The sequence below is a fragment of the Equus przewalskii genome, chromosome 17 (genome assembly GCF_037783145.1).
Source record: "Equus przewalskii isolate Varuska chromosome 17, EquPr2, whole genome shotgun sequence".
Lineage (NCBI taxonomy): Eukaryota > Metazoa > Chordata > Mammalia > Perissodactyla > Equidae > Equus > Equus przewalskii.
Window position 1 is genome coordinate 10,776,524 of NC_091847.1, and position 20,149 is coordinate 10,796,672.

General features: G+C 36.8%; 1 protein-coding gene across 5 annotated transcripts in view; it reads right to left on the bottom strand.

The window, feature by feature from the left end:
- PTPN4 (protein tyrosine phosphatase non-receptor type 4) overlaps positions 1-20,149 on the bottom strand; it is a 220,212-nt gene that overhangs the window by 28,579 nt on the left and 171,484 nt on the right. For all 5 annotated transcript variants that reach the window (XM_070581110.1, XM_070581109.1, XM_070581112.1 and 2 more), the window contains 5 exons: positions 19,546-19,671; positions 17,361-17,519; positions 8,838-8,997; positions 4,692-4,775; positions 4,544-4,600 (listed from right to left, as the gene is read on the bottom strand). In XM_070581110.1, the coding sequence (XP_070437211.1) occupies positions 4,544-4,600; positions 4,692-4,775; positions 8,838-8,997; positions 17,361-17,519; positions 19,546-19,671 (586 nt within the window). The remainder of the gene's footprint in view (positions 1-4,543; positions 4,601-4,691; positions 4,776-8,837; positions 8,998-17,360; positions 17,520-19,545; positions 19,672-20,149) is intronic.

Below are 20,149 nucleotides of genomic sequence, written 5' to 3' on the forward strand. Positions count from 1 at the left end.
GTGATTTGCTGCTGTGCATCTGTTACTCAGTTCATGCAGAGAGAGCAAAGCATGTACTTTTGTTGTCTCTTTGTCTGCCAGTGATAAACCTATGTAAAAAATGAATAATCGAAAGACGGAATTGGCCAAAAAAGTTAAAAGTGCAGTAAAGAAACAAAAAGTGATACTGCTAGAAGTGAAATTCAAATTGAACATAAATAGAAGAAATAGCTGACCATGGAAATATTGACACTACTACTGTTTGAGAGACTCTAGATGTGCAGGAAAAGAAATTTAATGAAGGTGAACTTAACATAAAAGATGACAGTGGCTGTGACTAGAAGGATGAAGAAGATGTCCTGGAGCAAGTGATGCTGGCAAGACACTTATTAAAAGAACTCTTGGAGATATTTTATAAGAAAATACAAAGGACAAAATATTGGGAGTGGATTCAAATTTAGAAAGGATTATGACAATTTGCCAAGGCAAGAAAAAATGCTCACTTTGTATTTTAAGTTATATGACAAGAAGGAGACAGGCACTGTTCAAACTACTTGTGGTAAATCTTCACAAAGAAATAAAGCACTTTAATTCCCGATGTTTCTAATGTTTTGAATTACAGGATACTAAATCAGTATTAGTTTTAGTATTTTTCATTTCCCTATACATTTACAAGAGAAAGTAAGAGAGATTTTAAGGTTTTAATAAAAAAATCCCCATTGATTATTAAGATCACTATGCACAGTTTCAGCTTGTGAGAACTGTCCGTATTTTACTGAGAAAACAAGTAATTAAGCTAAAAGTGACAAACAGAAAAATGGACAGCATGTTTCAGGAACAGAGCAATGAGAACACATGTAAGTCAAGTTTGAAGGATGATAGGTTACAGAGAGAAGGAAATGACGGGGTTGGACCTTACAAAAAAGGGAACTTCCTCTGGCAAAGGCTTAAAGAAATGAAAACACAACTACTCAAATTCATTACAAACACAAGGTCAATAAAATCCAACAAGGTATTGTCAATAGAGGAAAGAGCACTGGTCTAGCAGCCAAGTTCTTCCTCTGCTGCTTATAAACTGTGTCATCTTAGACGCTGGAAACTCTGAAAATGGAGCACATATCTGCTCTAATTATTTCATTGGGTTGTGAAGATAAAAATGAGATAATTCAATGTGAACCATTAACATTTGGAAAATTCACATTTAAGGTTATAACCATTCTCTCTAGTTGCTTCTTTCTTTACTTCTTGTAGTGGAGTAGATGCCATTCAGTAATTCCTCTGCACTAGCAGCATGATGCTTTTGTGCACCAATTTGATCCCAAGTTTTTGTAAATGCCTTTCAGGTACCCAAAGAATCGTAAATTGGGAGGTGTTAAGGGTACTGGGAGAAATGTAAAGGGCTATAGCAGAATGAGTTCTCTTCTCACCTTACTTTATGAATAATGCAGTTGGTGGAAAGAGGAGGTAGTCTACACGTTAAGGAGAGGATAGCTAGGAATTCCTCTTACTGTACCTTGCATACATCTACTGATACTTCCAGTTCAGAGATTGTGGCTAACAGGGTGGTATATTTTCCAACAGGCTACAATACGCAGATTTTTTTTTACCCATTATCACTGCAGGGAACTTTCTTGTACTTAATTTGCTTTTTGTAAGGCATGTTTACAGTTTTTAATTTTCATTTCATTCTGATTTGCAAAGTCTAGATAAATTGTATACTAAAATGAATTTTGTTGGAGCAACAGCTATTGCCTCAAAGGTGATCAGATAGGAAGAAAAATACGACTTCAATTGGGAATTATTTTATCCATTTCAAAAGGTGTCCAATATAAAAAATGACATTAAAATATCTGAAACCCTGTCCTTTCCTCCCAATCACCTAAAATGACTTTTCCAACTGGAAGACTGTAATGGTCTCTAAATTAATAAAATAATATAAAATGATAAATTTCTAGAGTTTTAATTTGCTCTAAATTCAGCCAATATTTACGGAACACAGTTCTACATGGCAGAAAGGAAAAATCACCAATAATGTGTATAGCTTAAAAAGAAAATTTAGAGTCTCAAAATTCTGTTTGGAAATGAATCTGTCTATATAAAGTTTCCTGAACATCCTTGACTTTAACTGAAAACTACCCACATTCACTGTTCAGAAAATCAGTATTTCTTTTGTGTCATTCACTGACTATTACAACTGGAAAACAAATAAAAAAAGGTTTATAATCTTTTCTAATTATAAGCATGTTTCCTAAAACATGCTCATTGTCATGATTCAGACAATTAAAAAAAGGGAATATAGACATGATAAATACCCAAATACCAGTAATTTCAATACCAAGACAAAACACTGCTAATATTTTTAGCATGTTTCCAGACTTTTAAAATGCACACAACTCACATAAAAAGAAAAAAAACTGGATCAAACATAACATGTGGAATTACAATATGCATTTTCCATATCATCTTACGAACATTTTCCATACTTCTATAGAGCCACATCATTCATCATTTCAATTGCTGCAAAGCCAACGCATAATTGCACCAACTCTAATGATGTACATTTTGATGTTCCTTCCAATTTTTAACTGTTTTAAACAATACTATAGCGAACATGCTTCTGTATCCTTTGTTCCCTAGTCCAATTGTTTCATTACAGGTAATTCCTAAAAGTGCAACTGTCAGGTTGAAAGATAGCTTATTTTTGATTTTAAAAAATTTTAGTTTAAATTTTTGTTTTTAGCAAAGTTATACATCACACAATTTAAAGAGCTGAGTAGGTCTATAAGATTATTAAGATAAGAAACCATTTCTTGTATTCCTCCCTACCATCTCCGCCTCTCTAGAGGGAACAAATTCTTTCAACATTTTAACTACATCTTTTGTATTTACCTCAGTGTCTCTAAATATTCCCATTTTGTTTCTTCTCAGTTTTCTATTTTAGACATTATCTAACTCTCTACTTGATAGATGAGAATTTAGCAGTCCATCTCCTCATCTACAGTCCCAAACAGTTACATACTTCCCATTAAATATATACTAAATAATTTTGGACTATTTTCCTCCTCTTTGTCCCCACCCTTTACATGCATAGTAGGTTCAAGACTCATTTCATACCTCATACCCCTGTCCCACACCCTCTGACCACAAGTGATTTGTTTAAAAGATGACATCTGATCCAAGCTGGATCTATGAAGGGTTTACTTGCCAGGAGTCTGTAATTTGGACTGAGAGTTGGGTTGCTGAGCTGGCAATATAAAAAACTGGAAGTTACTGCTAACCATATCCTAACACATGGACTTAGGAGAATAGTGGTAGCTATTCAATTTCTATTTAGCAGAGATTTAGGACTCACAATCTTATTTGAAGGTAGAGTGTGTGTGTGGTGGTGATGTTACAGGACTTGGCTTGAAGCTTCCACCAAGTACACTGTTTTTATTTAGACTGTGTTGTGTTTGGAGTGACTTGAGAGAAGTGGCTGATTCAGTGTACAAATTGGTTTGCTCTGAGAAAGAAGAATGGAACACTGACATAAAAAGAAACAGAGATACAAAATATAGAGTCTTGATTTTTAAAATTCTTTCTAGAGGTCTAACTGCATTCCTGTCCTTGGATTTTGTGAGATGCCTCTATTGCTATATGATAAATTTTGTACTTATGCTTAAGCCAGGGATATTCCAGGAGTATCCTGTTATTTGCAACCAACAAACTCCTTAAAAAACCAGAACCAAAACTACCTATCATGATATCCTTGACCAATCTTGACCGCGATCTTCAAAACAACTTTGAGGTTGCTGCAAAGCACCAAAAAAAAGCATAACTGCCCTTTTTCTCTCAGGCTGCTGGTTCATACATTTCCCAGGACAGAGAGAGAGTTAAATGACAAAGGGAGCTGACTGAAAAGTCCTGGAAGACCATTTAGGTAAAGTAGGCAGCAACATAAATGGGAATTTGAAAGCAATATTTGCTACATATAAGAGCAATAAAGATAATGCACCCACAAAACTAATTAAGAATTGTCCTTATGATGAGCAGACAGTTCATGAATGCTGAAGCTGGAGGGGGGGTTCATCACAATGGGTACAAATAATGTTTTCTCTACTTTTGTTTACAATGTGTATAAATAAAAAGTTTTAAAGTGTCCTTATAGGGAAAAAAAATCACTAGTACCATTTCTATTTGAAGCAAAAATTTTAAACAGAAAGGCAAATGGCATGTAGGTAAAGAATTCTAAATCAAAAAGCAAGCAAACAAGAAAGCAAAACAAAAATTATACCTCTGCCATTTTGCTATTTAAAGTAGTTATTTTGATAGAATCTATTAATACTTTAGAAGGCTTGGAAGTCATAAATAGCTTCTTTGTAAAAACAAAGATTTTAAAAACTCTTATATAGACAGGGAATAAATAAAAACTAACTTCCTGGCAATTTAAGAGATTTAGCCAACAACGTGATAGTTGACAAATTAACAGAAATGATTAAATTTCTTCTTTTATTTAAATGAATAAAAATAAAATAAGTATATATTCTTGAAAACAGGATTGACTTGCAAGATTTAGATAACTCACAGGTGTTCCTGGCGCTACTCGGGACACGATCACAGGCATCTTCTGATCATATCCTCCCTTAAACAGAGCAAGTCAATTATTAGTCAAATATTACCAAAATAGGAACATCTTAATTTAAAAACTGAGGACAATATAAATTCTAGATTACCTTTACATTGAATCCGAACCTTCCATTTTCATCAGGTTTCATTCTGATGAGAACAAGATTATCATGTGGAACACCACCATTAGGCTTAAAAAGACAAAAATAAAGAGCTTGTGATTTTCTTCACTTATAATCTATCCTTCAGATATACATGAAGCATGTCTTTTGTATGTTGCTATTATCTGTAGCACAGGAATCATAATTTAAGTTAAAATGTTAATTCAGGAAAGTAAATTTTGACTAATAACCTGCAGTTACGCCAACTAGATACATTCTCTCATGTCTCCTTGCCACTGCACGCTAGACTGTAAGTGTCAAGAGGAGCAGGGGCTTTGCTAATTAATTAGCCACAGCATCCCTAGAACCTGGCTCAAAGCTTTGCACACAGCAAGCGCTTGTAAGTCTTACATGAATTCACATTACTCTTTTTTTTTTTAAAAGATTTTTTTATTTTTTCTTTTTCTCTCCAAAGCACCCCAGTACACAGTTATGTACTTTTAGCTGTGGGTCCTTCTAGTTGTGGCATGTGGGACGCTGCCTCAGCATGGTCTGATGAGAGGTGCCATTTCTGTGCCCAGGATCCAAACCGGCAAAACCCTGGGCTGCTGAGACAGAGCACGCAGATTTAACCACTCAGCCATGCGGCCGGCCCCACTCCTTCTGTTTTTTTAAACCAGCTTTATTGAGATATAATTCACATACTACACACTTCTATACACATACTATTCACTCAAAGTGTATAATTCAATAATTATTACCATAGTCACAAAGTTGTATAAACATCACTACTATTTAATTTTAGAACATTTTCATCACCTCCAAAAGAAACTCTGTATCTATTAGCAGTCATTCTTCACTCTTTTGCCCTTAAGTTCTATTCAACCACTAATCTATTTTCTGTCTCTATAGATTAGACTGTTCTGGACATTTCACATATATGGAACCATATGACATATATGGTCATTTGTTACTGGCTTCTTTCACTCAACACGTTTTATGCTTGCTCTTTGAGGAAAAGTATATGGCTAATTCTTACTTATCCTTCCAGACACAGCTCAGAGATGATCACTTCTGGGAAGTCTTCCCTTAACTCCACAGCTGCCTTAGTTATTTTTATATACTTGCTAATTCCCTATAATCACTTCTAATTATAGAACTTATATTGCCTTCAAATTGTCTTCCTATTTGCTCTAAATCCCATCCCCTCTTCCATATTCAAGGATATTGCTATAGCAATTCTCTACCCTCCTGCATTATCCATTTCCCCCATCCTTCTGGGAAATAGTACTTCTCCCATTTAAAAAAAAGAACTCTCGGGGCTGGCCTGGTGGTTAAGTTTGGCATGCTCTGCTTTGGCTGCCCAGGTTCACAGGTTCAGATCCCAGGCATGGACCTACACCACTCATCAGCCATGCTGTGGTGGCAACCCACACACAAAGTAGACGAAGACTGGCCACAGATGTTAGCTCAGGGAGAATCTTCCTCAAGTAAAAAGAGGAAGATTGGTGACAGATGTTAGCTCAGGGCAAATCTTCCTCAGCTAAAAAAAAAAAAAAAGAGAGAGAGAGAGAGAGAAAAAGAAAGAAAGAAAAAGAAAAAAGAAAAAGAACTCTCTCTGGACTCCACCTCCCCATCCAGCCATCCAGCCATCCAGCCATCCAGCTCCTGCACCATTTCCCTCCTTCCTCTTGCTGAGGAACTTCTTGAAAGAGTTGTCCACATTTGCTGTCTGTTTCCTCAAATCCCATCCTCTTACAGTCAGGTTTTCACCCCCAGTACTCCATCAAAACTATTCTAATTAAGACCACCAAAGATTTTCACATTGCTAAATTCAGTGTTCAATTCTCAGTCTTCATCTTACTTGACTTACTAGCAGCATTTGACAAAGTTGGTTATTCTTTCTGTGACTTTCTTCCTATCAGCCAGCTCACTAGGTTTCTTCCTACCTTTCTGTCTGCATTGTCTCAAGTCTCCTTTGCTAGTTTCCTTCATCTTCCTTTTAATTTGGAGGACCGAAGGCTCAATTTCTAGAATCTCTTATTTAGCTATCTACACACACCCCACTTCCTTGGTGATTTCTTCTTCTCTCATGGTCTTAAATGCTCTTTACATGCCATCAACTCTCAATGTTATAACTCTAGCTTGGACCTCTCCCCTCAACACCAGAATCATTTCTCCAAATGGATCTCTAATAGACAGATATCTCAAACTTAACATGTCCCAAATTGAGCTCCTGATATTCCTCTCATACCTGCTCTACTTGTAGCCTTTCACATCTCAGTAAATGGCAACTTCATCCTTCTAGTTGTTCAGGCCCAAAACCTTGCTTTTATCCTTGATTTCTCTCTTTCTCTAGTACTCCACACCCAATCCATCAGCATATTTTGTTAGCTCTACCCTAAAATTATATCCAGAATACAGCCAGGTCTTATTCCTTCCACTGCCACTACCCTGGTCCAAATCACCATTGCTTGCTTGGAATACTGCAAAACCTCACAACCAGTACTGTACTTCTACCCTGCTTTCAGTTTTTCAATACAACAGCCAGAGTGATACTGTTAAAACTTAAGTGGCATCATGTTATTTCTTTCCTCAGATATGTCCATTTGTTTCCTAACTCACGGAAGGCTAAAACAAGAAATGTTTACAAGACAGCCTTTACAGGCCTTCTCCTGTACCTGTTTCCTCCTCTTTGGCTTATTCTGCTCTAGCTACACTGATTCCCTTGGCGTTCTTTGACCATATCAATCATACTCCTGTCTTTGTATCTGCTATTCCCTCAGCTTACCTGCTCTTCCTCTAGATATCTACATGGCTTATCACTAAGTCCATGTCTGGCTTCCACTATCTAAAATTGTAACACTCTACTCTTGAAACTCCCTGGCTCCTTCCTGCTTTATTTTTCTCCCTAGCATTTATACTACTTAATATGCTATATATATAAATTATTTACCTTGTTAACTGTTTGTTTCACTTCTATCCCAAGAATGTAAGTTCCCTGAAGGCAGAGTTTGCTTTTTTTTTCTATTTTATTTCATTACATCCCCAGAGCCTATATCAATGCATGGCACATAGCAGGTATTCAATAAGTAATTTTGCATGAATGGAAAAACAAACTAGACTGTAGATTATTTAACAGCAGGGACCATGTCTTACTTGTCTTTGTATTCCCACTACCCACCAAAGTATCTAGCACACAGAAAGACCTCAGTAACTACAAACCAATGAATGAACGCATGAATGAGTAAAACCTAAGAATCACCACACTGGTAGCACTAGGGTTGTCATTCCCTTTTGATTAAGGATTCTGATCTCTCGTTGATGTACCTACAGTGGTGGAGCACTAAGTGTGGGAAAACAGAGTGGCTGCTTCTTGCTTTTCAACTTAGATAATGTGGGAGGACTATGGGTGAACACATGAGAGGGCTACAAGTGCAATGGCCACCAGAAACTTCTGACACTGCCAAGACCTGCCATGGGGTCTCCTGTCCCTGCATCTTATTTCATTCCCTGATGTCCCTTTAAGTTTCCTGAAACGTCCCATATCTCTGTCTGTCCTTATACTTCATGAACACAGTGTATTCTTAAAAAATACTGACAACCTCACTTTTGGTTTATTTATGTCTACTTGAGAAAGCAATGAAAATTCATAAATCAGGGGATTCTAACAATTTACCATTTTTTTGTGGTAAAAGCATGTTGCCTAAGGCAAAAAAATCTTTTATTTATTTTCAGTCTTTTCATTCTCAAAACAATTCATAAATGTATTTTGTAGAGGAGAGTGATCATATACTCCAGGGACCTGTACTCAATTTCAAAAGGTTGATGAAAATGATAAAGTCTCTATACTCAGTGAATTACATAATGACGTTAATGGTATTTAATGGATCATTAGCATTTGTTCTGGAAATGTGTGTTTTGCAAGACTAAAATCAACATAAATTTGTTAAGAATTAACTTCTAGAGCAATGAACACTTTATAAATGATGATAAAAGGAAATTCCATAATTGGGTTATATCATGGGCAAACATTTGACGAAAAAGAGAAAGTATATAATTTACAGATAAAATATGCCACTGTAAAAAGAAATTTCATTTCTGATTAAAAAATTTCAAGGAAATGTGAGAATATTTGAAGAAGCTACTTACAGTAGATTTTTCAGGGGAAGATGGAACATCAAATGTTTCATTAATATGGTTTTCTAGATCTTGTTGAGAATGTGAATAATGAATTTGGTTCCAACTGTTTTTCTTCGATTGTTTGGGTGGTAAAGCTGGAGGCTGCCCATCTCCAGGTGTCTCTTGTGATCTAGAAAGGAAAAAAGGGAAAAGAATGAATATTTTGGAAGTTGTCTTAGAGAACTGTTATTTTAAAAGCTAGGGTCAAGGAACTGAGACATTTACAATCTCTAGTAGGAGACAAGCTTTAAACACCATATTTTTGCAAGTGTTACTGTTTAATGAAATTCTTAACTTTGAAAATTTAAGTAGTGAATTTAATTTCCTGCTTTATCGAAGCTATAAACAATTCTACATAAAATAAAATATACTGCCAGGGTATTTCTATGAAGATATATATTAATCTACTATTAACAATGCACACACCCTTCCAAAAACCTTTTTGAAATTATTTCAGTGGAATCACATGGATAGCCAGGGAATAAGGCAGGCAAAGAAAAATCGGAACTGAGAGTTGAGCTGCTCCATAGATAAAACACCTGGTACAGTCTAGAGAACTTAAGTGATTGGCCCAACTTGTTTAGAGATAAAACACGAATGAAAGTAATGAATTCAAATGTTGCAACAAGGACTAGAATCTGAGTAAGAGTGCTGAGATCACTGAAGAGACAAAACTGGATGAGACATTGTTAGAGTATATGATTTGAGGAGAGGAAGCAAAAATCCAGTTAACAGTAGAGAACATAAACCTCAATCTGTGGCAGCAGGAATTGATATAAAAAGAGCTGGGTATGATGGGGAAGCTTCAAAGTAAGAAGTGTAGTTTAAAGAACACGCACAGTATATGTAATAACATTACTTGACAGTTTTTCACAAAGGCCAGAAGGGGGAACCAGCAATTCAACTTGGACCTAGGAAGCATGCAGCCATGGAAGTTGTGGAGTTGAGGAAATACACAAGGGGAAAATAGTTCTTGAGTAGAGCACTGACCATCATTGGGGTCATTATTTACCTCTGAGGTGGCAGGAGGTCCCTTGGGGGAAATAAACAAATTGCTGTCCCACCGCCTAATGATAGGTAAGAGAGTTGACTGCTACTGTGTCAAGCTGCACAGCTGCTGCCGTAGTACTGAGGCACCGATTTCACCCAGTTTCTGCTTATTTTTGTTGACTAACAACAGATGCCTAAGATGCAAACTGTAAGGTCTTGAGGAAGCAGAACTGTATTAGATTATATTATTGTCCAAAAATTGTTCTCCACCCTTCCCTGGTTGACATCAGGCTTGGCCATATGACTTACTACGGCCAATGAAATGTAAGCAGAAGTGGTATGCATCACTTTTGAAAGGAAGCTTTAAGAAACAGCTTGTGATTCATTATGTTTCTCTTCATCCTTGGCCATGAGACAAGCCATATCCCGAATAGGGGCTGCTGTCAATCTAGGTCCTAGGAATATGACGCGGAGCAGAGCCACAGTCAATCCATGATATACATATAATAAAAGAAAGAAAGAAGCTTTGCTGTTGTTAAGTCACTGTAAATTGGGGTAATTTGCCACTGCAGCATACTTTAGCCCTAGATACTGATTCAGAGATTACTGCCAGAGTGGCTCTTGGACACATGCTTCTCCCTTGGTAGGGAAGCTGTGAACTTATTTAGAGGCTTGCTGCTAGATACCGGGTAGACATGGGTAGTGAAACTAAAAATTTGATTAGTGCCAAGGATGTCAGCCAGGGTTAATAATGAATGGAGTAACTGTATGGTCCTCCAGGGAGCTTTTCCTAAGAGAGAATATAGTCCTTCTGAAATTTAATAATCTAGTATAAAATATAATCACTAAACAAGTAGGTAAACAATAATGCCTACTCAGCCCAGGTTTCTACATAGAAGTCTTCAGGGCACAAAATGCTCTAAATTCTGAGAAGTCTATAAAGACTGCATCAGAGAGCATACCTATCCTTTTCAACAAAAGCTTCTTTGAGGTCTACCTTGATGGCCAGGGATACAGGTCCCAAACATACTAGTTTTTCTTCTGCTAGTTTCAACTGACAAGAACCCAAGCCTCTAAGATTCAACACATTCAAGTGCTGCTGGTCCAGGAAAATGTTCCCACAGGTTAGAATAGAGACATGTACCTCAACCACGGCCTGCTGCAAGGGATTAGGACAGATAAAGATGGACATCCTTTGGTAGAGCCTCACAGATGTGACATTTCTAAAAAGCAGTATCAAAAGCCTTCACGATTTTACAAAAACCAAAAGTCACTGGACTCCATTTATATCAATCAATAGGTCTCATCCCTTACTTAGGGTTAAGTGTAACCACTTAGGCAAGGTAAACAGAAACTTTTTTCTCGTTTTGCATACAGTTGTCACATTCAGGAAGCATTTAACCTAAAATCTAAAGGTATGTAGCGAAGAGTATAAGGTTGAGATGAGATGGAAATGGAGTCAGAGCAACCGTCTTTATTCCCGGTCTGGCTAACAGTCTAAAGAAGTGCCAAAGTATACCACGGGGACAAACAAGTCTAATCTGCAGTGCAATATCTAAGTAAGCCAAACCTGGTGGGTACACGTGTAACAGTGGCAATGCTCAGCTACAAGAGAGGGACAGTACTGACATCATGGGACATTTTGCTAAAACTGCTGAATCTGAATTTCTGGGGTTAAAAATTAGGTATGTATTAGTCAAAAAAGCTCCAGAAGTGATTTTTTTTTTTTTTTTAAGATTTTATTTTTTTCCTTTTTTTTTTTTTCTCCCCAAAGCCCCCTGGTACATAGTTGTATATTCTTCGTTGTGGGTCCTTCTAGTTGTGGCATGTGGGACGCCGCCTCAGCGTGGTCTGATGAGTAGTGCCATGTCCGTGCCCAGGATTCGAACCAACGAAACACTGGGCCGCCTGCAGCGGAGCGCACGAACTTAACCACTCGGCCACGGGGCCAGCCCCCCAGAAGTGATTTTTATTATGCACTTCCAATTAGAAATCACTGTCCCAGAAGAGTGGTTGCAAATTCATGGCTTGTGGGCTAATTCTGGCCAACATACATTTGGCCCATCCATTGTTTTTGTAAAATGTTGAGTTAATTGATTACATTTCATACATTTACATTTTAACAAATCTAGATTTCCAGAATGAAAAACCTGGAAGCTCTGGAAAGCATGGACCTGCATTACAAGTTGTCAACCAATGGACAAAGCCAAGTTGTAGCTGCTGCATTTAGTCACCAGCATTCCAATCTACACAAATCCCACCCAGCGTTACCTGTCAGATTCCAGTTGGTATTTGAGCATAACCTCTCCTTTAAACATTCAAAGTCTGCAGGAAGACACAAACAAGAAGAGAGCCCAAGCATATAGGCTCAGGGCGGGATTTAAGCGAAATTCTAAGGAAAAGGTGAGGAGAACAGAGTGTAGACAGAGGATTAGCCAAGATGTAACAGAGGAAAGGACAATATAATTTTGGATTTCAGGACAAGGGTTACCTTGCCTTCTCTCACTGTTTTATGTAACTTTCTTGTTAAAGTAACTTTCAAAAGAGTGGTGCACAGGCTCTCCAGATGCCTGAATGCTGTAGAGTAACGGTTAGGCTGGTCTGGGGAACTTTTACAAACTATGCGCTCTTCCAATAATCTCGGTAAGTGTTTCTTCCCTCTCCCTGTTTCCAGAGATGGATGGCAGGTAAGTATACTGCAGCTATAGCAGCCCAGGGACCTGCAATTAGTCTTGCTGTGACAAGTACAGCCTCTGACACAATGCATCCTCTGAGTCCCCATGGCTTGATACCTCCTTCCATCTGTACTCTCTCTGGTTCTTTGATTTCCTAGTCCTAGAGCAGCCTAGTATTTGCAGGATCCATAAGATATTGCTAGACTTGATCAAGACTAGCAGGGGAATTGGGTTAAGCTGTGTCTTGATGAAGTTATCAGTGTCAGTAGCTCAGAAGGGCAGAGGGAAGGCAAATCCTTGAGGACTAAGCAAAAGGAATTGATGAGGTATGGACAAAGCTGTGGTTACTCATTAGATGAGACTAGGATGGGACAGTCCAGGAAAGAATGGCTCAGGAGAATGGATTTAATATTTGAGGATTATAAAGTCTGCATAGAGTCTCTCGTGATTAGGGACCTAAGGAAAAATTGAGAATTTGAGGAATTTCTCATTGTGTTCAGCCAGACATCCATATTTCAAACATGCAGAAAGATGAATGGTTGATAATATCCTTAAAAGCTGCCAGTATATATCCCAAAAAATTAACTGAAAGAAGTTACATAATTATTATAGTTAACATCGACTAAGCACTTTTTCTTCTGCTGAACTATGCATCTCATTACATGCTCACAGCAATCCTATGAGGTAGATATTATCATCCTGTTTTTACACGTGAGGAAATCGAGGCTTGCAGAGATAAAACAACTCACTCAAGGTCACACAATGAGAAGTGATAGAACCAAGTTTTAAACCTAGTCTGATTGCAGAGATTGTGCCCTTAACATATCTTATAGTTGCAGCTCAAGAAATAACTGCAAAAAGCAGGAGCAAAGTTATTTTAATCAGGGGTTTCCAAACTTTCTGTAGTAGCAGACTTTTTTCTTCAAATGAAATGCTTCTCAGAAGCCAATTTATAAAATGGACAAAGCTAAGCAACTCTTCTACCTGCCGGGATCTGAAGCCTCAACATAACTTATCGGAGCATATCTTGAACACAACTATTTTCTGTTCTTCTACTTTGGTTACAAGTGGTAATACTGCTATATTTTAAATTCTAATAGAAACTACTTAAATGAAAAGAATGCAAGATCAGTAGGGATCAGGGCTCTAACAATATCCATATTTACTTTGACAACACATTTCTAACTCAATAATTTTAATATATTTAATAATTTGCCTAAAATGATCCAAATGGGGACAGTTGGGAACCAGGGCTCAAAACACATACTGTTCAAAATTTACCTACATAAAAAATTCTGTGGACAAATTACTACCTGTGTTAACTTTTGGATGTTAAAAAAGAGAAAGGGGAGATAGGAATATACTTCTAAAGACATTTCAATGCCCAATTTTCATATTCGTTTTTTTTTTTTAACCACAAATAATTTGCTTATCTTAAACTTTAGACGTTTTGGAAAACGTTAAGGGAAGAGCAAATAATGAAAATGTTACGCTTAAGAGCATTTTGCTCTTAACAGAGCAATATACTATAACATAGTAGCAAAAGATGTGTTAAAACTGTCAAGCCAGTCAGGTGGGCACTTTCCTGATTCACTTCAGTTCAGTCAGCTTTAGATTTCCTCGTGAATGACTCAACAACAGCAGTGAAAGCAGCCTGTTCTGCAGTCAGAGTAGCCTCTGCTGCTGCCTTTAGCAATCTGCATCATAATGAAAAATAAAATCTCAACCACCCAACTCACACGCTTGGGCTTTTATGTTCCTTTTCTTTACCTCAGGCACATGGTAAACACCACAGTAAGAACGACAGATCTTCATCACTATAAATTTTGCCATTTATAAAATGCTAAATAAACATTGTTTTAAACATTTCCAGGTCTATACAAAAGTTGTGATTATTCGGTAGAAATACCAAGTGTCCCTGTTACATATTAGTAAGAGCGTATTAACATTTGTAGTACGAATTTATTAAAATAAACACCTGTTAAGTGTTTTAAAATTAATTTAGGGCTATTCTTTACCTTAGAAAATCACAAGCAGTCTAGTTTTCCAAGAAGCATTTAAAGAAATGAAGGAAATGGTAGACTGTGCTTTCAATTACCCCTGCCAAAAATGGTAACTTTATTCTGAGCAGTACAAACAACCATCTTATTTGTTTCCACAATAAACACATCTGCGATTTAGCAGCGTTTTCTCCTTCAGAAGCAGGCGACCTTACCCAGTGATTGGAGTCACAACTCAGGTTTCACCTTAAAGCCCCTCTCCTCACTCAAAAAACAGGGAACTGGCAAGATGATCTCAAGATCTATTTCAATATGTGTTGAAATGCTCTGCGCTTAATTCAACATATTGTTTGAATTCCTTTCACATTTGGTCAGCGTAGAAGTAAAGTCTATGGATTCTATGTTGCAAAATACTTTCTCTAAATTGCAAAATCAATCAATCAACAAAGCCTTGTCCAGGACACAAAGTTCTGATGGCTGGCTCAGGTAAGGAAGACCTGTTTTAGTTCTGCAAATTGGGACAAAGTACTGTAAGTGTGGCTTTCTCATCACAAAACAGGGATTATGTATCTTTTCTATTTCACTGAGTTCTCCGGAATAGAACAGTGAGATAATTTATGAAAAAGCCAGTTGTAAACAACGAATGGAAGTTAGTTTACCATTAAGTTTGTCTTTTCAGATCTCTCTCACTATTCTTAAGGTTAAAACTGGCTGAATTTCAAACACAGTGCTATATTCGAAACTGAATACAAACATGTAAGCCTCATAAAACACACGTCTAAGGAGAAACCCCCAAGCTTCTGAAGTTCTTGGGGATCTGGGAGGGGGAGCAAACACTGTTTGGTTCCCATCTATCCTGGACTTGCTTCTCCACTTCAGGTAAGGAAATCAGAACACAGGTATTTCAAGGAGGTAAGTGATTTTTTGGGTTTGTGAATCTGTAAAATTTACATATGGAAATACTCAATGGTATGTGTATGTGTATGTGTGTCTCTCTATGAAAAGGGCCCTTGAGAAATAGATTAAGATAACTTGGTTAGGCCCCGGGAGTTAAGACTGTTTTATTCTGTATAAGATAGGCTTTTGAGATTCCAATACATGGTTTATTTTTATGTGCAGAAACTATGTCATTTTTAAATTCAATCAATTAACATTTCAATCATATTCTTAATTACTCTACTTTTTAAGGTTTCAGAATTAGAAAATACATGATTATTAAAAAATGAAACAAAAAGTTTAGAATTCTAATTTTTTCTTTTTTTAAAGGCTTTGTCTTCAGGGGCCGGCCCAGTGGTACAGTGGTTAAGTGTGCATGTTCTGCTTTGGCAGCCCAGGGTTCGCTGGTTGGATCCCGGGTGCAGACATGGCACTGCTTGGCACGCCATGCTGTGGTAGGCGTCCCACATATAAAGTAGAGGAAGATGGGCATGGATGTGAGCTCAGGGCCAGTCTTCCTCAGCAAAAAGAGGAGAATTGGCAGCACATGTTAGCTCAGGGCTAATCTTCCCCCCCAAAAATTAAAGGCCCTGTCTTCAGGGAGCTAATTTTTTTTTTTAAAGAGTGGAACCTGATGTCAACTTTTTTGTTTTTTGGCTTTTTCTTCCCAAATCTCCCCAGTATATAGTTTTATATTTTAGTTGTGGGTCCTTCTAGTTGTGGCATGTGGGATGCCGCCTCAGCGTGGCCTGATGAATGGTGCCATGTCCATGCCCAGGATCTGAACTGGCAGAACCCTGGGCCACCGAAGTAGAGGGTGCGAACTTAACCACTTGGCCACAGGGCTGGCCCCTAGAATTATAATTTTTAAAGTAATAAAATATTAAATTTCCATCAATCCTATCTCCTGTCAACTCATTTTCCACAGGTGTCACATTCTTTTTAATATATACACACAATCAAAATGTTTTACCAAGATATGTTACCAAGACTAAGCTTCCACTCATCTTAATAAGCTCAGCTACCCTTCCCTGGTTGGGCCTACAGTGAGGACAACCATGGCTCTTATGTAGCTTGTGACATTTCCCGGAGCACCTACAACTAACTGCTGGGCTGATTACTCCATCTACTCTTCCATCCATCACTCTCAGACCTACCCTTTCTTTAACCCTGCTCACATTCATTATATTTTATACACCTTTTTCCTTAACAACTAATTAATTTTTTTCCCATCTGTGTATCCTGTCTTTTACTTTTTTTCTAATTCTTGCACTGTATTTTTACTTGCACATGAACTAACTGCATTATATAAACCAATAAATCAAGATATTGCATATTAATGTGAGGGTAAGCATGTTGTGCATTAATTCATGGGGTACAAATACTGAATTATTAAGTTGAATTTACGTATCAGTTTGCAATATGAGATAGGAATGAATTTTAGAAATGATGCATGCAAACTTTCTGTAACATTTTCAGTGTAATGGTCATCTTACTTAGTTCTCCATTGCTACTCAATTTTCCCAACCCTGCCTATTCATCCCTTTGGTTCCCTTCCTGAAAAATTTTAAGAAAATTCTACCTTTCACTACCTTACTGCCTGACTGCAGTGCTACAGTATCTGCAGAAATATTTAAATGTACGCACAAAAAGTTCAAGAACATACTGAGTCAACAAAATAATAACAGTGATTTGTTGCGGGGGAGGGGTGCTGGGGGAAAGCACCCGGAACTCTCAGGGCCAAATAAGCACATTTACAAATATTTAAATTTTAAAAATCTTGCATAAATAAAATTTTGTATCAAATCCCCTAATTTGTCAGATTATTTCAAATGAAACAATTTCGGGCATTATTATTTATAAGAAGCAAGCTAAATGAGAAAAGGTCTTACGGTGACGATTCCAGAACGATACTATTAGCTTGCGTTGAAGATGGAGATCTGTGATTCACAAATACTTCGCTTGGGGAAGCATGAACCACATGGTCTACCAAATGACCAACTGAAGACGGTCGTAACCGGGTTCCCTCTTGAGTGAATGCAGAATTCCGACTACATGAAGAGGAAGAAAAACTGAGTGAAAATACGCTTTAATTCAATTTTCTCCAGTTTCTTAATTATATGATTGCATTAGAAAGTGGGCGAGTGTTTTTAAGACTAATCACGTTGACTAAGCAGAGTCTCTGACACACTGTCTTCACAGTGTGGTGTAAACAGAAAGAACACAGAATAGGAAGTTAGAGATCTGAGCTACAGTCAACAATCAGCCACAGGGATTTTACCTATTCGATCGTCTGTTATCTCTACCAAACTTACTGTTTCTAGGTTTTAGTCAGGACAACTTTGTGTCTTAATCAGCATTTATAAAATAAAGGAATAGAATAAATGATTCAGTAATAGCTTCTGGTCTGAATTATTTTTTGATCCTTATAAAAGTTTCCATTTATAGGACTTTCTTCAAATCTTAGGAATAAATACTGAATAACACATTTCCCTCCTCATAAGTTACATGAATTATTATTGTCATTACTATTATTAATTATGACAGCTAACATCTGAGCACTTATGTGCCAGGCATTGTTCTGAGCAGTTTACATATATCACCTCATTTAACCTTCACAACACTACAAGAAAGACACTGTGAATATAAATGTAATTTTGTAGATGAGGAAAATGGGACAAAGAGATTGACTGACCTGCTCAAAGTCCAAACATACAGTGACTCCAGGGCCAATGTTCTTAGCTACCACACAGTATTTTCTCTTTAGAATTTAGAACAAAACAATTTTTTTCAGATCATACTTAAAATTGTTTCATTAACCAGAAAATTTAATCAGGACTACTGCTAATTAATTAATTCAGTCAACTGGCTTAAATTTCTTGTGTCTTCTATGACTTGCTATAATTGTTTAGTGGTACTGGTATCAAATGGAGAAATGGCTGGCTAGAAAAGGGACCAGAAAAAGAAGGTTCTGGATTTTCTTCAAACAAGCGGATTAACCTTTGAATGTATGCAGTCTTTTATAAAGAAAGATGATTTATCAATTTCCAATTAGCAAGATAGAAACTTTTGAGTCTATTTTTTTTTAGTAGTAAGGAAGAAACCTAGGTGTTATTAGGTAACATTTTGTGAACCAAAGCATTTATGTATACTCTTTACTTCCAATATGGTAGAACTTTATTCTTGGGCTGACAAACGCACACCAGTGACATAATTTTTAGAATTTAGAGCACATTTATTGGATATTAATGTGTATAAAATATTTCTAAAGGAAGACTTCTTCAAATATTATATTCCATATCAAAATTCAAATATTTTGTGTTTCAATCTTTTGGGTTAACAAGGTCTGTCAAAATGCCGACATACATTTGTTTACCATTATCCTAATTACTTACATATATTACATACAACACATTTGTTAACATTATAAAATTAAGATAACATCATTGGCTAGTACAAGTTTATTATCTTATTATAATTACACCAAAGCACACAGTTTTTGTGAAAAATGCTAGAATGAAGTACATACACAGTAAGTGGTGTATAACACAGTGCTTCTCAGCATAGCTTTGGCTAAACTTGTGGGAAATGACATTGGAAGTCCATTTTTCTAGACCACAGAGAGTGGTAGAGCAGTGGGTTGGGGTAGAAGCTTAAGTAAGAGAATCACAATCACTTAGCATTTTCAACAATCTATACTCCCCTAGAAATTCTACTGGAGATCTACATGTAAAAGGAATATACCAGCAACAATCATATTCCCAGATTTAAGTCTATGAATAGATCTTGATTAATTGACTTATTGGCTAGGGATCCTTACTGTCAGAAAGTCAACTCTGTAGGAAAGTGAGCATCCTTGTTCAATGCTCTAGTCCCTCATTCGCTGAGGCCATTCCATACCACTTATGCAATGAGCTGCACACTAAGAGGAAATAATGCTCTGGAGCAACAAAAACCATGTTTGACCAAAAGATTTAAATATAAAGATTTACGTATTTTGATCTTCAGGCAATGGAAATATATAGCAAATAATTTAGAAATTAGCAAAATGTATACCTGATGTTAGACTGTACTTACTGATTAGGAGTTCCAGGTGGAGATCGCGACGGAAGGCTTTGTGTTTCTAACCTGTCATCAGATATTGAATTTCTGCTTACTACTTCCCAATCCATTAACTTCCGTGCCAAGGGCTTACTTGGAGATCTGTAGAAATAATTTAACACATAAAAATTTTATTTCCATACCCCAAACTAGGAACCAAATCTTAGAATTTGTCTTAATAGATCATATTCTAGATGGATAAACATAAAGAGTTTACTGTTAATGCATTTGGAGGCTATTTACAAAATAATTTCCTAAGAAAATAAATTTGCTTTATATGAAGAAGGAAGGAAAGATAGGATAGGCAAAGTGAAAGAGAGAATAGGAAAGAAGAGAAAAAGAAAAGAAACAAGAAAAGGAAGGAGAAAGAAAAAAAGCAAGGGAGCAGTTAGTTAACAAAAGTTTTCTCAGGTATTATCAGCATTATAGATACTGCCTACTCCTATTCCAGAGTTTCTCAAATTCTAGCTTATCTTGGGATGTATCAAACAATTTCTAGCATATTATCTCCTGAATGTCCTTACATCTAAACTCTGATCCTCTGCCTCAATGAGGACAGGGAAAAAATGATAATTATTTA